Consider the following 22,186-nt stretch of genomic DNA (forward strand, 5'->3'; position numbering starts at 1 on the left):
CATAGGTTGAGTGATGCAGTTGTCTTCTTCAAATTTGACCTAAAATTGAGTTTTTGACAAATCCAAATAGCCGAGTCAGATAGGTATAAGACAACATTTGTTATACTTTTTGGTCACTACGAGTGGAACGTGATGTCATTTGGCCTAAAAAATGCACCTAGTGAATTCCAAAACATCATGAACGACATCTTTAACTCATTCACTGCTTTCACCATCGTCTACATAAATGATGTTCTTGTTTTTTCTAAATCTATTGATGAACACTAGAAACATTTGAAATCGTTTCTAGACATTATTAGATATATATATATATATATCTAAATCTATTGATGAATACTGGAAATATTTAAAATCATTTCTAAACATCATTAGAATCCATGGTCTTGTTGTTTCAGCAAAAAAGATCAAATTATTCCAAACCAAGATTAGATTCCTTGGTTATGATATTTCTGAAGGCAAAATCAGGCCCATCCAACGAGCCATTGAATTTGCTGACAAATTCCCTGATGTCAGACTCATTGGTTTGGGTCCTTTTGAAGAAAATCTGGCAATCTCAGGTTTTAAAGTAAGATCTTGAAAATTCTTTTCAAGTAAATCAAGATCTTTTTCTTCATAAGAGTGATTATTAGATGACTCATCTGTGGTTTCTATAAGAACTTCTTCTACTTCTTTGCTAGTTAAAGCACTAGTAGAAGACTGTTCTTTCTTCAGATCAGAAAGTATTTGATCTATCTTATCTAGAGTTTTGGCCTGAGATGTTTTAAAATCCATTTTGGCCCGACTCTCTGGTAAGATAATGAAAGGTTTTTCAGAAGTTTTCTTTATCTGATATTTAGTAAAAACCAAAGGATTTATATATTTAAGAGATCTTATCATCATTTATTCATGAGACAAATTTACATCCATAATCAGATACATACAGAGATATCCTCATATCAATCATTACCTCATAAACTAGTTAATGCATTTGGAGCTCTACTAATACACTATTTCCTTTTGTGACTAGTCTGATCTTCACTACTGCTAATACTCTCTACAGAAAAACGTCCAAGAGACAACATTTTGCGTAAACAGAAACTCAACCTCACATTTCTTAGAAAGAAAGGACCCAACCTCTACAGACAAACATCCAAAAGACGAACTCCTTTTTTTTTTTTATTAAACAATAAGGAAAACAGTGATATAGATGCGAAAAATGATGGATTACAGTTTGGATCACTTCCAGTAAATTTCAAACTCTGTAACGACACGTGAAGACAACACACTAGTCTCTTTTCAATTACAAAAATCAGATCTGAAATATCTAATGGTGGAGATTTGGGTGATCTGGAGCATGTGGCGAAAATAACTGTATGAAAGGGTGACACATGAGGACCATACGCAGTTGTGAGCAGCGTGTGAGGACCACGTGGGTGATTTTCACAAAACTGCCAATATCCTTCAAATGATTTGCGGCATGTGAGTCTTCTTGTGATGCGCGTATCTCTCAAGAGTTACCAAAAAATTGTAGATCTGTCTGTTTCGACCTTAAAGAAAACAAAATAAAGTAATAAAAGAGAATTACTTTGGTAGAAAAAAAGGGCAGATGAAGAAATGAGGAAATGAGAGAGAGCAAGAGGAGGAAACCGATGCCTCTGCCTCTTTCTCTTCCGGCAAAAATAAGTTCTGGAGGCTCTTTACTAGAGAGAGAAAAAAAGTTGACCCTAGAATCTCTTTTTTTCATATATCATCTTCGGCGGGCTTTATATATATATATATGTATATATATATATATGTATATATATATAATATGCGGCAAACAAAAAAAAAAAAAAAATCAATGACAGGTTTAGTTGTTAAATTAATTTTATTGATCAAGTAAGAAAAGAGCACCAAAATAGAGATGGTGATCAGCTATATTTGTAGGTTTTTTGGTATCAATCCTTTAGTGAAATTCTTATAATTATTAGAATAATTATATATAATGCTACTCCTGAGAATTTAGAAGTAATAATCGCATGACATTATTGATATGATGCAAGTATCGAAACTTGTTATATCGAATATTAAAAAAGATTAATGTAAATGTCTATGATATTAGCATAGGGAGAGCTGCTACGTAGTACGTACCCTGCCATCTGCTTTGTCTCTAATGTAAAGGTGTGTTGGGGGAAGCTATAGGCATCTTTGCATATTAAAGTATTTCTAACATTTTGTAAATGGTATTAGGGTGGTTTGATGCTTTATTGGCTTTAGAGAAATGAGAAAAAAAAATTAAAAATAAATAATTTTTAAAATAAGTGTTGTATTAAAGTTTGTAAAAATGAATAAATAAAATTAAAAAGATGTTTGAACATAATTTTTTAATATAATTTTTATTTTGAGATTAATAAAAGTTGTATTGATACTTGTAAATGTTGTATTGATTTTTATATTTGAATAATAATTAGATGAAAATTTTAGAATTTTAAATAGAAAAATATTTTATATTTAAGTAATGTTTGAGAATAAGTTAGGAAAAATTTTAGAAATTTTAGGAATGTTTGGTGTTATCCAAACATGTCCTATTTTGATGCTTAAAGTATCTCAATAAGTATGAAAAACAGGAAATCCACCGAGACTTTGACATGACAGTGAGTCTCGATAGGTATTTTTTTTTTTACTTAATGATTAAGAAAATATTTTTAATGATGTGAATTTTTTTAATGTTTAAGGGTATAAGAAAATGCATGAAAAAATGTTAAAAAAAAAAAAAAAAGAAGCCAAATGGTTTTCTCAGCAGAATTTCTTGGGTTACATCCTCCGTAGGTGTATCACAATCCGATAAATATTGTATTAGAGTTTGCGTAAGTTAATAGATAAAGTTAAGAAACTATTTGAATATAATTTCTATTTTAATGTTTGTAAAAGTTACATGAATTTTTGTGTTTGAGTAATTATTAGATTAAAAGTTTAAATTTAAAATAAAAAATATTTGATATTTAAGTAATATTTAAAAATAAAATTATAAAAATTCTTGAGAATTTTGGTGTCACTCAAACGTGCCCATCTCTCCCACTCCCTTCAAATATTTGAGCATAAAAATTATATAAAAATAAATTCGATTAAACTAACTTCGAGTCACTCTCCCACGCTCGAATATTTAAATCAAATTTCTGATTTAAATGGACAGTTCCGATAAAATTGAAGAGGAGAGAGGTAGCTCACGACGGACCAGTATTAAATGCAACAAGTAGCCAGCATAACTGCTTCAGTGTACAAACCAATCTTAATATCACACGCAACAAGAACCCATAAAATCTCCCACCGGTCACCGATAAAGACCCCTCAAGCCTTCAGCGGCTCAGCCCTACTTATACACCACAGGTTCAGGCCTCTAGCACCAAATTATCCTCTCTCTCTCTCTCTCTCTCTCTCTCTCTCTGAAGAAAGTGAGAATTAAGAATCATGGTCAACACCAAGGTGGAAGAAGAACATCATGTTTTGGTCTATGGCATTAGGCTTTCCTCGGTAGGGCCAGGAAGATCGACCGGTTCGGACGTTGTTCATGACCTAAGTGGCATGGACATAGCCATGAAGCTCCACTACGTAAAAGGGGTTTACTTCTTTAGCAGCCAGGCTGCCCAAGGTTTAACCATCGCGCGCATTAAGGAATCCCTTTTCCATTTATTCTGTGAATACTACTACTCCTGCGGTCGCCTCCGTAGAACGGAGTCCGGCCGGCCTTACATCAAGTGTAATGACTGTGGGGCTCGATTCATCGAAGCTCAATGTGACAAAACCGTCCACGAATGGCTACAGATGAAGGATTCGTCTGTGCAGAAGCTGCTAGTTTCCCAACAAGTCATTGGCCCTGACCTCTCTTTCTCTCCCACTACTCTCATACAGGTGTTACTTAATCTTTACATTTCTGGTTATATATTCTAGGGCGCGGTATCGTTTGGTTACGGTGGAGAAAAGAGAATTATATGAATAGTACTATTCTTATATTATATTTTTAAATATATTCTATTTTCAAACATAACTTAAATATACAATAATTTTAAATTTTTTTATCTAATTATTATAATTTTTTTAAACTTTCAAACAAAACATAAAATACAAAAAATACAAAATTTTTAAATTTTAAAAAATATCATATTAAAAATTTATATTCAAACAATTTTTTGACTTTATAATATTTTTAATATTTTCTCTTTTATCTTTTAAAACATAATAAATTATCTTAATTCAAATTATTTCACTATTATTTACAAACTTTTTCATTACTATACACTAATATTCTGATATATTCTAAGTGCCTATTTAAATACTTAGAATATCTCAATATATTTATGAATAGTCGTGAAATAGTTTAAATTAAGATATTTTATTGAGTTTTGAAAAATGAGAGATAAAAATTTGAATAAAAATATTATAAAGTTATAAAATTGTTTGAATATAATTTTTATTTTAAAATTTTAAAAATTAATATTATTTTTTGTATTTTGTTTGGAAGTTCAGTAAAATTGTAATGATTAGATGAAAAAATTGAAGATTTAAAATTGAAAGTATTTTGTGTTTGAGTGATATTTGAGAATGAATTAATATTTGAGAATATCTGAGAATATAATATGAGAACAATTATGTTGTCAAACGGATGTACGGCCCGGTTTGTATTCGCAACCCATCTCAACTCAGTTTAACTCATCTCAACTCATATCACTACTATTCATCAACTTTAACTCACAAATCTCACTACTATTCACAACTCATCTCACTATTATTCACAATTCATCTCAACTCATCTTCAAATCTAAACGATACCAAGTCATGTCCAAACAAACCCTAGTAGCTTTTTTTTTCTTCACAAAAGGGGAGGCGGGGGCGACATAGCAACCCTCCCTAGCATGATCATAGTCGCCCTTCTCCATTATGAAATATCCGATTTGAGTCATAACTATTGTCTCAAAGACGAGCTTGTCACTATAGCACTCTCAAAGTATCCAATTGGTCCAAAACTCATCTTATAGCCCAAAGGTCAGATTTTAGTATCACAAATAATTTTAACTTATGTCCTGACTTGATTTCAAAACTATGAAATACCATCTCCTATAGTCAGTTAGCCATCTCAAAAAGCAGACTGCAAGTATTTTTTCTAAAACCATCCTTGCCCCCCTCTAGAAGATTCAAATCTCTTCTGGACCCGAAAGAACTAGTTCGAAAATCTAAAGTAAAATTTAATTTGACAAGGATGCATGGGTAGTGGGTACTGTCAGAGCGAGACATGAAAATATGAAAGGTGGTCCATAGTTGCTATAGTGTTTTTTGATATTCTTACAAAAACTTTCATGTTTTTATCATTATATATTACCATTATTATATCTCGAAGTGCAGGTAACCCATTTTAAATGTGGAGGGATATCTCTCGGCCTTAGTTGGGCTCACGTCCTTGGAGATGCATTGTCTGCTTCAAATTTCATAAACAAATGCGGCCAAATTATTGCCAGTATTGGGTCGATCAACATGCAGCCTAACTTTCATAGCTCATCAGGTACATCGTTCAAACATCAGATATCCAAAAGCCCGGCGCCACCACTTTCACACGGGCCACTTTCGGTGAAACAGGTCGATCCTGTCGGAGATCACTGGATAACTGCCAATAGCTGCGAAATGGATACATTTTCATTCCATGTAACTGCTGCCCAGTTAGCTACTTTGCAGTCAGAGATTTCTGGTCAAAACCAAACTGAAAAAATGCCAATTTTTGAGTCTCTTTGTGCCATTATATGGCACTCCATAGCCAAAGTTAGAAGAGGGTCGATTCAAGCAGAGATAGTGACAACCTGCAAAAATGATCCAAGTGCTAAATTGGCCATTAATGGGATTGTCACCAACACCCAAATTATAAGCACGGTTAAGGCAGACTTCCCTATAGCGGAGACTGACCCAAAAAGATTGGTGAATTTGCTAGTCAACGAAGCTGCGGACGAAAGAAGAGAGATTGAAGAACTGGTAGAGAAGGATAATGGGTTATCAGATTTCATTGTATATGGAGCACGTTTGACGTTTGTGGACTTGGAAGAGGTTGATTTGTATGGGTTTGAGTTGAACGGACATAAACCGGAATTCGTGTATTATACTGTCCAAGGCGTTGGAGATGAAGGGGCGGTTTTTGTGCTACCAGCGGGGCCGAAAGGTGCCGACGAAGGAAGGATAGTGACAATAACCTTACCGGAAAATCAAGTGCCGGAGCTGAAAGTTGAGTTGGTAAAGAACGGTCTTGGTGGCCATGACCTGGCCTAGGTGTGTTAATTTGGGTTCCCAGTTACTTATCAAGAAACAGTCGTATTCATTTGGCAGGTTACTGTGAAAACTCATATTCCTCTCACCAAGAATATAGAAAGAGTACTAGTAGTACTATTGTGTTTCGATCGTAAGGGTTTTGAAGGAGTGTTTTTGGTGTTTTGACGGTATTTCTTTTAATAAGAAGTGTTTTTGTATGGTACCATGCATGCACTTGTGTGTTCTTTAAATTGTAACTATTTTTTGAAGTTTTATTGAAAGGTGAAAATTGAAACAAAAAAGTCCCCATATTATAGTGTATGTTAATCATATTTGTGTAACTGTGTGTATATCATATTTGGTACTATTGAGATTTTATTGTCGGTACTTTTATTTTTTAGATTGTAATTTTAAATTTGTAGTTAGTTTTTTTACCTTTTATAAATATTGTTTATATTTTAATATTTATATAAAATCAATCATGTCAAACTCATTGAAACGGGTCTGTTCAACCTATTAATGTAAACGGATTGAAACGAGTTGGATCTAGCCATATCGTGTCAATCTATTTCATATTCAGTAACAGATCAAAATAAATTGTATCATGTCAACTCATTATCTTAATGAGTCGTATTAGAGTTTAAAATTTTGACATAAAATCTTTAACAAATCGTATTTAGATTGATTCATTAAATATAATATACATATCTTAATACGATCCATTATCACAATTTAACACCCCTCATAAATAATAACGTTTTCCTCCATCTTACTTGTGGTATCCCCCGGTCCGCCATCTATGTCAGGTGTATTTTATTCATCCATCGGAACGATAATCAATGGAGGACTTGATGAACTTTACTCTATCATGGTGGTAATAATTGCACATATACAGAAGGCTAGATCCCCTGCTCTCAAGGGTAGCTAGCTCGTGCATGCAACGGCCACATGTGGAGACGAGATCATGATCTCCCTCTCTAGCTAGTGGCCCACATCATGTCGATTTTTCCCTAAGATCAGATGAAGATCCATAGTAGTACCACACATATGTTCATCAAATTTTTTATAATTTTGAAATACATTATGGGACTCTTTTTAAAAAGTTGTCTAGGAAGGCATCTTTTAAAAATACATTTGAAGATCAACATCCAAACATATTTAGGAACTCCTTTCCAAATGTACTAAAGCTATCATTCCATCTTCCATTCCTAGCGAAGCTCAATTTTGGAGTTTATTTAATTTGGGAGCTGACTACTCCTCTTCTTCTGATAAAAATATAATATAATAATTAAATCTTATCTTTTCATATCAATTTAAATTTGGAATAAGTTGTGATTTCACATGGTATTAGAGTAGAAATCCTGAGTTCAAATCCTAACTCTACACTCCACTCTATTTAATTAAGTATTCCACGTGTTGATTCCACTCATTGAGGAGGGTCTAACCCACACGTGAGAGAGAGTGTTAAGAATATAATACAATAATTAAATACATATCTTCCAATCAGTTTAATCTTTTGGAACAAATAATGATTTTATATCTTCTCTTTCCCCTTCTATAAGATAGGTACAAGAGATATATTTCTTTTTCTCTTCATGTCTTCACTCACTTATGGCTATTTGATTTATATAAAGCTTATACACTTATTGTTAATATTGTTATCGTGCGTACAGCTTGTTCATGGTATCGTTTTATTGTTATTAATGAACATAGACACAAAGATCATAGAACCGCGATCGATCTTCAGACAAATTAACCAAGATCAAATACATGATTTCATTAACATGTATATATATATATATATATATATATATATTCTAATAATGATTTGCCTCTCCCATTTAAGGAAGATTTATTGCTGTTGCAATCACCCCTACCAGTATGAAAAGAAGCTACCACTTATTGAACACATCTCTCTCTCTCGAACCCATCTCCCTCAAAGCTCTCGTTACTGTTCTGGCTCGAGGGGGTGGGAGTTTCAGCTCCTCCCCCCTCCCTCCTTCTCTCCCCACCCCCGTCCCCTCTGTGTAGAGCTTCATTTTTGATTTTGTGTTTTGTAGGCTAAATAAGGGAGAATCGCGGATCTGGTACTTCCGGCGACCATAGATCAGCACGCGCCTCTCTATGGCATTGCCCAGCCACCGATCTTCAAGACTACCGAAGGCGGCCCCAAACGGAGCGGCGAGTTGCTCGCACGTGCAGCCAAAAGAATCGGAGGCGTTCGGCGAGTGGCTTCCTCGCGCCGCCGGGAGGCCCTCTGCCAAGGCCATGTGCGGCCCCGCTGGGGTCTGTGAGTCCGGAACCTCCTAGATCGGTCGTTGGTTTTCTCCCACGGTGGCGCGTGTACTACACGCGCCTCCACAGCCGCTTGGAGCTTTGTCTCTTCTGTAGTTACAGTTGTTTTCTTTTGTAATTTTCGTGTCCTGTGAAAAAGATAAAAAAATCCAAAAATTTTGTCCCTTCGAACCTTGGTCCGATAGGTGTGATCCTCCCTCTCCGCTTAGGCGGTGTATGGGGTTGGTGCACCCTACTTTGTGTAGTCGGGGTATGGATTTTGTCACCTGGTTACTGTTTACTCTGTCGGGGACAAAGATATGCACGACAGATCTCTTAGACTTAGGTCTTTAGAGTTCTGTCGTCTGGGTTAGACTATGCCAGTCACGAAAGTGTACTGGGGAGTTATTAACGTTTTAACTGACTTGTTTAAGTCAAAATTGTATGTCCTCTTTTATGAATGAAATGTGATCCCTTATTAAAAAAAAAAAAAAAAAAAGTATGAAAAGAAGCTACCAAAGAAAAATCAATTGAGGGTTGATTATGTTGAACCTTAAGTTAGTGAGCAAGTTAATGCCCATTTAAGTCGGCCTCAAGGGAAACTGCATCAACTCATATTATGACTGATTTCCCCATTAAATCATAAACTTATTCTATTATGAAAAAAGATGAAGTTTGAAATCATTTTAAGGTTTACGTACATCCTTAATTAGCTAGGCGCGGCGTTGCTCCATGGCATGCATGACTGGGTTAATTTGAAAGGGATCGATCGGAGAAATGAAACAAGAAAAAATAAATGTTTAATTAACTAAGAATGAATTCAATTTGATGATGAGCAGTACCAGTTGACCTAGCTAGCTAATTGTTAATAACTTGAGATACGGTTTGATGCATGTACATGTGTGCCATCAACAAAAACCATGATCATGTGATGAGACATTTGAGCTTCTTAAAAAGAGATAGTTGTCTCTTCATCTGAGCTGAATTGAATTAGGCGGTTCTTCGAGGTAGGTGGCTAATTTAAGCGGTACTTTTTTTCTTTGGTTTTTTTTTTTTTAATAAGAAAATAAATTTCATTAAATAAAAATTAAGACATTTGTCACGCCAGCTTGAAAACTTTAAGCGGTACTTCGAGGTAGGTAGCTTATTGGGAAGGGAAAAAAAAAGTAGGTAGCTTATTGAATTAGTTGACTCTTAAAAGAGACGGTTGTTGGTAGGTAGCTATTTGAGGAATTAATTCATTGAATTTAGCGGCATTCTTGAGCACGTAACTGCATTTAAACGTTTGAGTTATAAATAATAATATTTTATAAATTTTATTAAAATAAATTTAATATTTATAGGTTAAAATGAGTTTAATTTTTAAGATTAAAATATATGAAGTATATTAAGATGTGTTTAATTTTTTTATATAAAATTGAAAAAATAATGGGTCACATCAATAATTAGTTTGAAATGAGTTGAGTTCATATTTCAAATACAACCATAGCTATATTTGAATGTTGAAATGAGTTGAGAATAACAGTATTTTATAAATCTTATTGAAATGAGTTAAATTTTTTAAAATTGAGATGAGTTTAACTTTTTTTTAAGTTAAGATGTGTTTAATTTTTTTAAATTGAAATAGGTCTTAACTTTTTTTTAGATTTAGACTGGTGAGAGAGAAAGAGAGGTCAGGGCCAATGACTTGTTGAAAACAGAAGAGCTTAGCATATGTTGTAGAATCTTCCAAAATTATTACAACATATTGAATAAAAAAGGAAAGTGATTTTGTCATAGAATCCCAATTCTCTAGAAGTCGAGCTCGCGTGACACTAGTGGCGTAATCTGTTTTTGAAGTACGTCACCGATTTTTCTCAAAGTAATGCTCCGAAGAATTTTTCAAATAAGAAAGATATTGCTTTTATTCTATGAAGAGATTTTGGGACGAACTAACTTCCTATCGCAACAAATCTGACTTTTAGGGATGATATTATATATTAGTTTGAACGCGGGTTGTGGAGGAAAGTTGTATACAACTATGGTGGGAGGGTTTGATATCTCGTTCGAATGTTAATTTTACGTTCAAATAAGATGTGTAAACCGTTTGAATGCTCTGTTTTTTTTTTTTTAATAAACAGAACAATTTCATTCCAATTTCATAAAACATCCTTACATTACAGCATGATCAAGCCACATGGCATGACCTGCAAACTCAGGGATAGCACCTCCACCACATCTGAAAATCCAATACATTCTATACGTACCTAGCTAAACAATGAGCCACACCATTACCTTCTCGATGTACATGCTCGATGATCACTTCCTGAAAAAGGCACATTAGACTCTTTACCTCTATAATTAAATTACCGTTAAAAGATGGAGACTCCTGGTCAGCTTTCAATTCTTAAACAATCAGCAAACAGTCAGACTCAACAATTAATTTAGGGATTCCCAATGGAATGCACATTTGCAATCCTCGAAATACAGCAAGTAACTTAATGGTAGATGGTTCATTCACTGCAGGTTCAGAGACAGTTGCTGCCATCACCACCTTACCATTGCTATCACGTAAAACCATTCCAATTTCAGTCTTTTTATACTCTGTGAAGACCACTCCATCAACATTGAGCTTCAGAAAATTAGAAGGAGGTGATATCCATCTGCATAGGTTCTTCCCATCTGCTGCATTAGAAACCTTTAAAACTAAGAAAGATTTGTACAAGGAAATAGCCATATTTACTGCTACATAGGGAGTGATGTTCTCACTTTCCATCTTCAACTTATTCATTCGATACCACATGCCCCAACACAGCACAAACATGAGGGTAAAATCTGCTTCACTACCAGTAATTAACACACCTTTCACATTATCCGTAAAGCCTTTATCATGTTGGAGCCTTAAACCCATTGGACCAAACTGCCGCCACATCTCACTTAACTGAGGACAAAACAACAATGCATGAGTAACATCTTCATCCTTTTCTCCACAGAAACAACAGCCTCCTTCCACTTCAATTTTTTGATGCCTGAGATTTTTTAGTGTAGGCAAATATTCCTATAGGCTCACCATGCAAAAGTTTTAATCTTCCTTGACACATTCATCTTTCATAGCTTCTTGCACATGTGCCTATCTTGCACCTACCTGGATGGTTTAGCTATCTCCCTCAAACTCAAAGCTTGAAATAGCCTATAAGCACTTTTCACAGTAAAACATCCACTTACTTTCTCTGTCCATATCCATTTATCACTACAAGATATAAAAGGCAATCTAATCTTCAAGATTTCCTCATCTACCATTGGATCAAAGAGAGCTCTAACAATATCAAACCAATTTCTTGTGTCCTTACAGATAAGGCTATTCACAATTGCATCCTCTTGAGAAGCAGGAAGCCCATTCTCAGAACTCCTTAAGTTTTTATGACCTAGAACCCAATAATCCTTCCAAATAGAAATAGAGACTCCAGACCCTACCCGCCAACGACATCCCTCTAGTAACCATTTCTTTGCTACAAAGATCTCACTCAATGTGTAAGAATGATGCACCCCCAACTTCGCTTAAAAGAATGTACTATTGGGGAAATATTTAGTTTTATAAATCCTTTGCAGCAAAGACCCCTCATTTTGTAAAATTCACCATCCTTGCCTAGTCAAGAGAGCCATAAAAGGAGTGTAAACTTTTAAACCCTATCCCCCCTCTGAATTTTGAAGCACATAAATGCCGTCAGCTTAACCAATACATTTTTTGTTCATTTCCCCTACCAGAACCTAGACGTCATTCCTTCCAATTCCCTACATAAACCCAAAGGTAGCTTGAAGCATGACATAGCATATGTAGGTATCGATAAAGCTACTACCTTAATAAGGACTTCACTTCCTCCCTGTGATAATAATTTCTCTTTCCAGCTTTGCAGTTTATTCCATACTCTCTTTCTTATGTCAGCAAAAGTAAGAGATTTGGACCTCCCAACCAAGTTAGGCAGCCCAAGATACTTATCATATTGTTTGAAAGTCCTAACACCCCACAAATTCAACAACTCCCTCTCTGTTGCCCAGCATCCACATTCTTAGAAAAACCCACATCAGTTTTTCCTTATTAACCTTTTGTCCTGATGCCGCCTCATATTTCTCAAGCACCCCCTGAATATATCTGGTAGTTTGCACATCAGTTTTACAGAAAATTATGCTATCATCCGCAAACAACAAGTGGCTCACAATAGGAGCCCCTCGGCAAACCTTTATTCCCCTTACTAGTTGTTTACTCTCAGCATCATTTAACAAAGCAGTGAGACCATCAGTACATAGAAGGAAAAGGTAAGGGGAGAGAGGCTCCCCTTGCCTAAGCCCCCTAGTAGAAATAATAGGACTATGAGGCTATCCATTAATCAAAATAGAAAAGGACACAGTTGTCACACATTGCATAACCAACTGCACAAAACCATGAGCAAATCCTAGTTTAAGCATTATTTTTTCTAAAAAAACTCCACTCCAACCGGTCGTAGGACTTGCTCATATCCAATTTAAGAGACATATAACCTTTTTACCATACCTTTTGTGCCTTAGATAATTGACCAGCTCGTATGCTACTAGCACATTATCCGAAATCAGCTTACCCTTAACAAATGCACATTGAGAATCTGATATAACCGCAGGAAGATGAAGATTGAGCCTATTAACAATAACCTTAGAAACCAACTTATAAACCACATTACACAGATTTATTGGGCGAAAATAAAAGACTAAGTCACAAGTTTTTTTCTTTGGAATCAGGCTGATAAATGTATGATTAAGGTCTCTAGGAAAGTGGCCAACATTCAAAGTATGCAAGGTAGCAGTAGTCACAGAACTACCCACAATGGGCCAATATTTTTGCAAAAATAAGGGGGACTTACCATCAAGGCCTAGGGCTTTAGTAGGATGCATCTGCTGGAAGGCTGCTTTTACTTCATCTGCATGATAAGGCTTGGACAAATCTGAATTCATCTCTGGTGTCACCCTTTGATGCACACATGCCAAAACTTCCTCTTGGTGCCTCTGTGGAGTAGAAGTGAAAAGCTTAGAAAAGAAATCAACAAATAGTCTATCCCTCAGAGCACCTTCCCTTACAACACCCATTGCATCCTTCAAGTCTTTGATAAAATTCCTCTTTCTTCTGCCATTTGCTTGAGAATGAAAAATTCGTGTATTTTAATCACCTTCTTGAAGCCACTGGACCCGATATCTTTGCTTCCACATGACTTCCTCCCTCTCAGTCCATAACTGAACTTCTTGTCTAGCTTTAGTCACACCCATACCGTTAGGTTGCAAAGAATCCCGATCTTGAGCCTATTGTAAATTGCGCTTAGCCAGGTCCAACTTTCTGAAAACATTCCTAAATGATTGTTTTTCCCACTTAGATAAATGTTCCCCACACCTCTTCATTGACCTCATCACACCCTCCATTCTACCCCCGATCCTCACCATTATTCCACACTCGATCAATAATCTGATAACATTTCTCTTTACTCATCCACATAGCCTCAAACCAAAACTGTTTGGTTACCATTTTTTGACCCTCCACCTCTTCAGATTCAAACCACACAGGTAGGTGGTCTGAATGAGGTACCACACCATGCCTAACCACAAATTAAGAGTACAAAGCACATAATTGATTATTCCCTAAGAACCTGTCCGATAGCTCAGAAATGGCTCGAGTACCCTCTCTACCATTACACCATGTAAATTTTGGACCTCTAAACCCCAAATCACGCAAAGAACAGTCGAGTAGGACATTCTTAAATGCCTCCATTTGGGACACTGAGCATGGTCTACCCCCCCCCCCCCCCCCCCCAATCTCCTCTTTTCATTGAAGTGCAATAATTCATTAAAATCACCCCTACAAGCCACACCAAAACTTAGCCGTCTAATTAGATTCCAAGTCAAATGTCTATTTGCCACTTCAGGATTAACATAAACACCAGTGAATTTCCACTCGGACCTATCCCCATCCTTAATCAAAGCATTAATGTGATTCTTAGAAAAAGATTGAATACGAACACACAAATCCCCTTTACACAATAAAGCTAATCCACCACTTCTACCGACACAATCAACCGTAAAACAGTGAGCAAAGTGCAATCTACGCTTACAACGTTCCATAGCTCGCGCCTTAAGCTTAGTCTCCTGAAGAAAGACCAAATTGGGATCTTCTTTCATGATCAGATCACGTAAAGCTCGAATTCCCTATGGGTTCTTAGGCCCATGGGAATTCCAACACAGAGTTTTCATGGCTGACAGCAAGGCTGGACTCCAGCCTCTACCAATACTTCAATTCGAACCTCATGGAGCTGGTCGCCATCATCCTGTGAGAGAACCCCACACTTCTGCCTCTTCCCCTCTAAAGATGCAATCTCCAAAGAAGGAAATAGGGATGCCTTCCTCTTTACAGTATTACCTTAATCCGAAACAGAGCAATTCCATGACTGAGCGAACAATTTCCTGGGTCTTCCGTTTCCACTTCCCAAGTGCCTTACTAGAATGTTTAGAAGGCCCTAGCTCTACCTATAAGCCTCCCGTAGCGAAACCCGTAACCATACTATCAAGGCCCACAACCGCCCCCTACACACATGGCCACAAAGCCAGCATCTTGACTTAAGTGTTTGGCAAGGCCCACATTCAACTCGGTAATTCCTTCCTTAGCCCAGCCCACGATATCGGCATTCATCCCTGCCAACGATTCCAGCACCTTCTCCGAGCCATTATTATGAAACCCACTCACCAAGCCACCTGTAGGACTCAAACATTTCTTAGGATTACCCACAACAGACTCTCGGATACTCCGCTCAGCCAAATTACTTGCCTTAATGAAGGAGTTTGAAAATTCTAAAAAATTAGCAGCCAAAGGTTCTGAAACTACTGTTACTATAACTGCCTCCTAATCAGTGCGTGTTTTATGGGAAACAGGGGCCATCACCCCCTCCGCCGCAGATGATTGATGACGGCCTGACCCCTCAATGGATTTGCCTCCACGACCAAGTCCACACAACCATTGACCATAAGGAAAAGGACCCTGATGTGAGTCGTAGCTTCCCCTTTGATCACAGTCATGTTGAGCATGACCAATTCTTCTACACATGTAGCAAAAATCAGGTAATCTCTCATACAAGAATCTTACCCAATAAGGCACACTAGCACCAACACACAATTTCTTACCCCTTAGTAGATGCTTCATAATATCCATACGAACCTGAATCCACAAATACTCGCCCCATGCAAGCTCCCCCTCCAGTAGGTCAATTTCCTTTACAATACTTAGCACATTTCCAATCAATTTACCCACAGCTCATCATGGGCCATCAGAGGCAGGTCGTCAACTCATACTCATAGTCTCATTCGAATGCTCTATTTCATTCGAACAGTGATGAACAATATTTAAATGAAGTTGTTTTGGAAATTTATTGAAAACCATTGAAAAATTTGAAAAATAAGCATTAATATTGAGTTTATTAATTTTATATCTAAAAAATGAAAATTCTACAAGGCCCGAGTTACTATTTATGATAAATAAAGATTGATGATATGTGTCGGAGAAGTATCTAAGTAATTATTACATGAAACTTGAGTACGTAGCTTGAAAAAATGAAACAAGTAATGAGATGTTGAGATCAAACTAGCCACTTAAATAATTATTAAAACAACAAAGCTTATTAAGTGAAGATTATTTTCATTTGGATACGGAAAAATAAAATTAATTGGAAATATACATTAATATTTTTTTTATCAACTGCATAAAAAAGTACGTACAAGATTGAGTAAAATGTCACGTAAGCGTATATATATATAAATATATATATATCAATAATTTGCAAATATAATAATTTTTTCTTCCAAGAAACCCCCTTGTTTATATAGCAAAATGATAAGATAAAAAAAATACGATACAAAGTATCTAAAAGTAACAAGGTCCTTGCAAATGTTCTCATAAATATAAAACTAGTGAACTAGACATCGATTGCATCTCGCTGGTACTAGTTCCCGCAACATCTATATCAACACATGCATCCGTAGTAGCTTAATCATGCTTAGCATCATCCCGTGCGGCCGCTACATTGCGAGTCTTCCCCAAGTGGCCCTCACTCTTGTTGAAAGTGATCCTATTAAGCGACCCAATCTATAGTTGCCTCCACTCTGTTAAAAGCACATTCACCCCCAATTCAATGAGTAGGTTGGAGACCATTGATGTATATGGTAGACTACCACCAGTCAAATATGATGACTCTGATTAGATCCAAATGAGGAAGCATAGAGGTAGATCGATCGGCTGCCCTCGTACTATTCGTAACATAAATCGAGCTCGATCCATGCTGAAACCTATATTGTGCTTTCAAGGATCAATATTGTGTGAGATAATCAACTGCAACATGCACAAGAAATCTCAACAATCAACCTATTTAATGACCTTATTGCCATCATATTGAGGAGCAAAGGAGTCTAGCATCATTTGACGAAGTTAATCATCTGCTGGACCCTCATATGCTAGAGTCTGGTCCTCGAGATCATCATCATTGTGTGTCCCTACAACCAGAGGCAACGTATATAAGATATGCACCTACCTCACGGAGGATGTGGAGGAACCTAGTGATACTGTCTGATGAGAACATAATACTAACTCTCTGAATCGTGAATGTAACGGACTCTTCATTAGCCTCCATCTCTAATATAGCCCGATAGAATTAACCAACCAGGGGCGGCCCAATGCACACGGTGGCCTAAGGTAAGAATTTAAGATGAGAATAATTTTAAAAAAATTTAATATAATAATACAAATAAACAGACATTCTGATTCTATAGTATGCAATTTTTATTTATTTATTTTTTTTGTGTAAGTTTCAAAATCATAACACTTTTCTTTTTTAGATCATCAATATTATTTAAAGTTGAGATTTTTTAAATTTTCAAATTTTGTATTCTATTCTTATTTACTATGTATCTCAAATAACTACGCTTTTATGTTATAAGGTGTTTATTGGACATATTGATTTAATTTATTTACAACTCATAGCAAAATGTTAAAAGAATATATGAGGTGTGTTGATTACAATACTAAACTTTTTTAATATCTCTTTTTCTATAAATTTTATTTTTTAAAAGAATATAAATGGCTTGTGTCAATTTTTTTGAACAAACCAGGGGCTAGTTTCAATTTCAGTTTTTGAATAAACCACATTTGAGGCTTTTTGGTGGGGCTTAAGGACTAGGGGGCCTTAGGCAAGTTCCTTAATCGCCTTGCCTTTGAGCTGCCCCAGTAACCAACCATATGTGGATAGGCCACCGGCTTCTGTTCACAAATCAAGCCCCATCCTCTGTCATTAATGATGGACTCCAGACTCTTTCCCTCGCAAACGAAATCACGAAAGTCTTCTAGTATGATCTCTCGCCCAACTAATATAGGCCTCATCTTATCCCTAGCCTCCCTACCATGCTTCCTTTCAACGTATGCTATAAATCCATTGTTGAGGAAACAAAAATATGCATAGAAATCAATAAATTGTAATTGTAAGTATAAACTGAGCATTGTTCGAATAAACATGACAACCGTTTGAACGTAATTTAATAGTTTGAATGATAGAACACAACGTTTGAACTATATTGAGATACTGCTCGAATGGAGAGTTAATGCATTCAAATATCTAGTGAGTGCACTATTCAAACAAAACATAGCCTTCGAACCATAAGGCTTCATGTTTGAACAAGTTAGACCTAAGTTCGAAAGTATATAAATTTATTCGAACATCCACATCATATGGACAGTTTTCACGGGGAGGACATACAACTTGAACTATTATTTAAATGGTTCAAACTAAAATGAATATGTTCGAACTAATATCGTAATTGTTCGAAGTGGAAGTTAGGTGCCAGTTCGAACGGATGTTGTAACATTCAAATGAAAATAATTGTTGTTTGGCTATTCTAACTATTCGGATAATATGGTTACTGTTCAAATGAACAACCCTCATCAATCATCATCCATGGATGAGTCGATGAGGCCTGGTTTGTATTCGCAAGTTATCTCAACTCATCTCACTACTATTCATTATTATTCATCAACTTTAACTCACAAATCTCACTACTATTCACAACTTATCTCACTACTATTCACAACCCATCTCAACTCATTTCAACTCATCTTCGAATCCAAACGATACCTCAATGTCGATACACTAGCCAATGATTCATCAAGAATCATTGGTTTTGATCACACAAATTACTTCAATGGAGTGAAACATAGATCTCACTCCATCACTTCAATGGCCAAACACCATGTGTGGCGGCCAGAATACACAAAAAAATGGTCAGGCCTCACCATTCGGACCGAACCCTATTTACAACACGAAATATGCCAAATTCAAGCCTATTTACAACGTAAACTCAACGGATTAGGATTTCTAACCTGTCAAATGGTAGCCTTGATTCGTATATGCGGCAGAGAGTGGCGTTGTGAATGAAATGATTTGTTCGAAGTACGGCGTTTTAAATATCTCTCTTGACCCAGGTCTATTCGAACGTCTAATTTATGTGTTCAAATTTGATTTTATGAGTTCGAACACACATTTTGTGTTCAAACAGTATCTTTGTAAAATTGCCAACTTGCCAGAAAAAATTATGATTATATATTTATGTTGTGACCCAGGTCTATTCAAACAAATTTAGCATTAGTTCAAACGGTTTTAATTAGATCATGAAAAATACAATGGATTTTGTTTAAACAAAGATTAATGAGAATATAATAATTATATGAATAATGATATATTAATATCTTACAAATAATCTAAATTGAATATTTTGGCTTATTGAACACTTGTGGAAGAAATTAACAACTTCGGATATTGGTTAAGTTCCTTCCAAGATTTAATAATTATAGTATTTTTCCTATATAATATTATGTTAAAAAAAATAACAAATAACTTCATATTACATTTTCTCTTACCTTCATTTTTTACTCTCTTTACATTTATCAAACTTGCTATTCTAATATATATGCATATTAAAATTCAATTCCCTATATATATATATATGTATTAAATACATAAAATAAAAATGCATTTGGTTGCAAGACTGTGCCGAACTCAGTCTAAATTTAAGCTGAGTCTAACATTCAAACACCTAACTCTCAAATTACTAACTCATCTCAATTCAAAACCTCCTTATACGTGAAGCCCACAATCTTTTTCAATGTAACATATCTTTATACATGGGACTCACAACCTTTTTCAACTTCCCATAAAAAGAACTAAACTCATCTTAACATCAAAACTCACTTTAAACTCAATTTAGATGGGCTCCACATAACTTCATCTACTACTCAACTCACTACTATTCATAAAGAACTGAGCTCAGTTGAGTTCAACTCAACTTCCAAACACAACCTAAGTCTCTTAGTATAGCTATTGTATATCTATTTTAAACTATCGCTGAGGCTGAGGTTGAGATGTTATAATTCTAGTTGTTGTAAGGCCTCACTAAGGTTGAGGTGTTACAAGAGGTGTCTCCATAGAGAAAGTACGAAAAAAGAAGAAAATTAAAATTGATTTTCCTGATGATCACACCAGTTGTAACAGTCCTCCAGAAATTTAGTGGATGAATTTCTATAAACCTTAGGAATATGGTCCGAAAATATTTTACAAATCGAACAACCGCTTAGGTTTTATTCTGTCAGCATAGTTAGTTTTCTTACTCGCTATAGTGGCAAAGGTCCTTTCTTAATTATTTGGAGTATTTACAAGTACAAGTTTGATAAACAAATTGCACCATTAGTCCCAAATGATTATTTAGGATTTTACGGTGCATTGTCACATTTCACATTTCTAGAGTGATTAGTACCCGAGAACACCTTTTGACTTAATCGAGACACTTAGGAGTCTAATATTGGGTAAATACACCCGGGATGATATCATGTGGCACCAGGTTCAGACAATTGTCAAATCACTATCTGGATTGTCCAAAACAGCCTTAGGGAGTTTTTATTGGACACTTGGCAAGATCCTATCCACACTTGGTGAATAGTGTAGGACACTTGGCACAAGGATGAATCATGTGATTGAAATGTGATGGAATGGAAGACAAATCAAGCCATATGATCATGCCACCTAAGCTAAACACTATTTTATCCAAACAAACACTTTATGCCAACCAAAAAGGGTTTCAACCCTAGTGAGATCCCAAACCATTGATATCCAACTGAAACCCCAAATCTATGGAAAAAAACTAAAACCCTAATAGTTTCCCAAACCCCAAACCACTCGATTTTTGCTTAAGTGACTGATCACTTAATTAAATCACTTTTATATACTATTAACCACTCAAATCCATGTTATTGTACTCTCATTTATTGTTTTATACTTTGGTAATTTTATTGGGCCAAGAAAAGTTGGTATTGGGCTAGATCAAAAATGAAACCCTAAACCAAACCCCATTTATACCCTAACGTGAGGCCCATAAAAAACCACCAGCAATGCAAAGCATATTGAGGAAGTTACCCCCACCACCCAAGGCAGTCATATGGCTGACATGTCAGCCCAAATAGTGCATAGATGGGAGGCCAAAAAGCCACCAAAAACCGCCCCACCCCTCTCATCCGTAGCACCTGATACCATGGGCTGAGTAGCTCGTAGTTTTGCCCACTATTTTGGCTGCAAAACCCTCCATCAAGAGGTCACTCAACCATCTCCCATCATCCCTCTCTTCATGTAAAGGAAACATCTTGAATTTCCCTCCCCCTTTCATTGGTTTTCATTCACTTATTTTTTGAGAACTCAGGTGAGAGTTTCAGACAAAGTTTCTAGCAGTTCTTGCATTGCATTTTCCAACCCTTTGTAAGTCGATTTTCATGAACCTTCTTTGATATGATTTGTTAGTCTTTGAGTTTAATTTCCATTTATATATTTTTTAGAAATTTTCATGGAGTATTGATTGGTGAGAATTTGACTTGAACATGCAAAGGTCATACTTGGTGACAATTTGAATGATAGTGTGAAATCTTAATGTTTGGTGAAGTTTTTGTTAAGTTGGAGATAGATATTGATATGATGAAATTCTAACACATTTTTATACATTTCATGAGTTGATCCAAGGAATTTTATCATTTTTATTAAAAAGTTATATACATTTTCTTTGAAGTTGAAATTGGAACACACAAAACATTTTCCTTTGTGAGGTTGTGATGTTTGTTGGTTATAAAAACCTAGTCCAATGGCTATGAAATTCATATATGTTTTTCTTAAGACTTTCATTTATGTGTTAAGAATTTTTTTTTTTAAGAGAGTTGGTTTAATGATTTGTTGAAAGCATGTTTTCCATGTGATCCTAGATTAAATACCTAGATCAAATTTAGAACTTGAATATGAGATATATGGTTTTTTTTCTTTTCTCAAGAAAAGCATAGATTAAATTACATGGTTACAGAGATACAAGATTTCATAGGGTGGGAGTCCCCAACAATCGTCCCAAAACAAGCAAAAGCAACACCAGCAAATAAAAATAAAAAAGCGGGTTCTCGAATCAAAAAATTGACTCTAACCCATATCCCGCAAAGGGATGCCGCGTAAAAGCGGTTACAATTTTGATAAACCAATGTATGAGATATATGGTTTTATATCTTAAAAGTTTATTTCATGAAAAATTTAGATTCAGTGATTTTGATCTAAAGTCAAAA

The 22,186-nt window shown here is 35.6% G+C and overlaps 1 protein-coding gene across 1 annotated transcript; it reads left to right on the forward strand.

Moving 5' to 3' along the window:
* The first annotated feature begins 3,309 nt into the window (after positions 1–3,309).
* LOC121246141 (protein ECERIFERUM 26-like) lies at positions 3,310–6,503 on the forward strand. The gene is made up of 2 exons (XM_041144157.1): positions 3,310–3,867; positions 5,356–6,503. Exons 1-2 carry the CDS (start codon positions 3,427–3,429, stop codon positions 6,262–6,264), a joined length of 1,350 nt encoding a protein of 449 aa, XP_041000091.1. The 5' UTR covers positions 3,310–3,426; the 3' UTR covers positions 6,265–6,503.
* Positions 6,504–22,186: the final 15,683 nt, after the last annotated feature.

Source organism: Juglans microcarpa x Juglans regia, chromosome 1S (genome assembly GCF_004785595.1).
Source record: "Juglans microcarpa x Juglans regia isolate MS1-56 chromosome 1S, Jm3101_v1.0, whole genome shotgun sequence".
NCBI lineage: Eukaryota > Viridiplantae > Streptophyta > Magnoliopsida > Fagales > Juglandaceae > Juglans > Juglans microcarpa x Juglans regia.

Excerpts from the sequence above, each read along its gene's own strand:
- LOC121246141 (XM_041144157.1), top strand. The coding sequence starts at position 3,427 with ATGGTCAACACCAAGGTGGAAGAAGAACATCATGTTTTGGTCTATGGC. Across the intron at positions 3,868-5,355 it reads CTCCCACTACTCTCATACAG|GTAACCCATTTTAAATGTGG; the intron begins GTGTTACTTAAT and ends CTCGAAGTGCAG.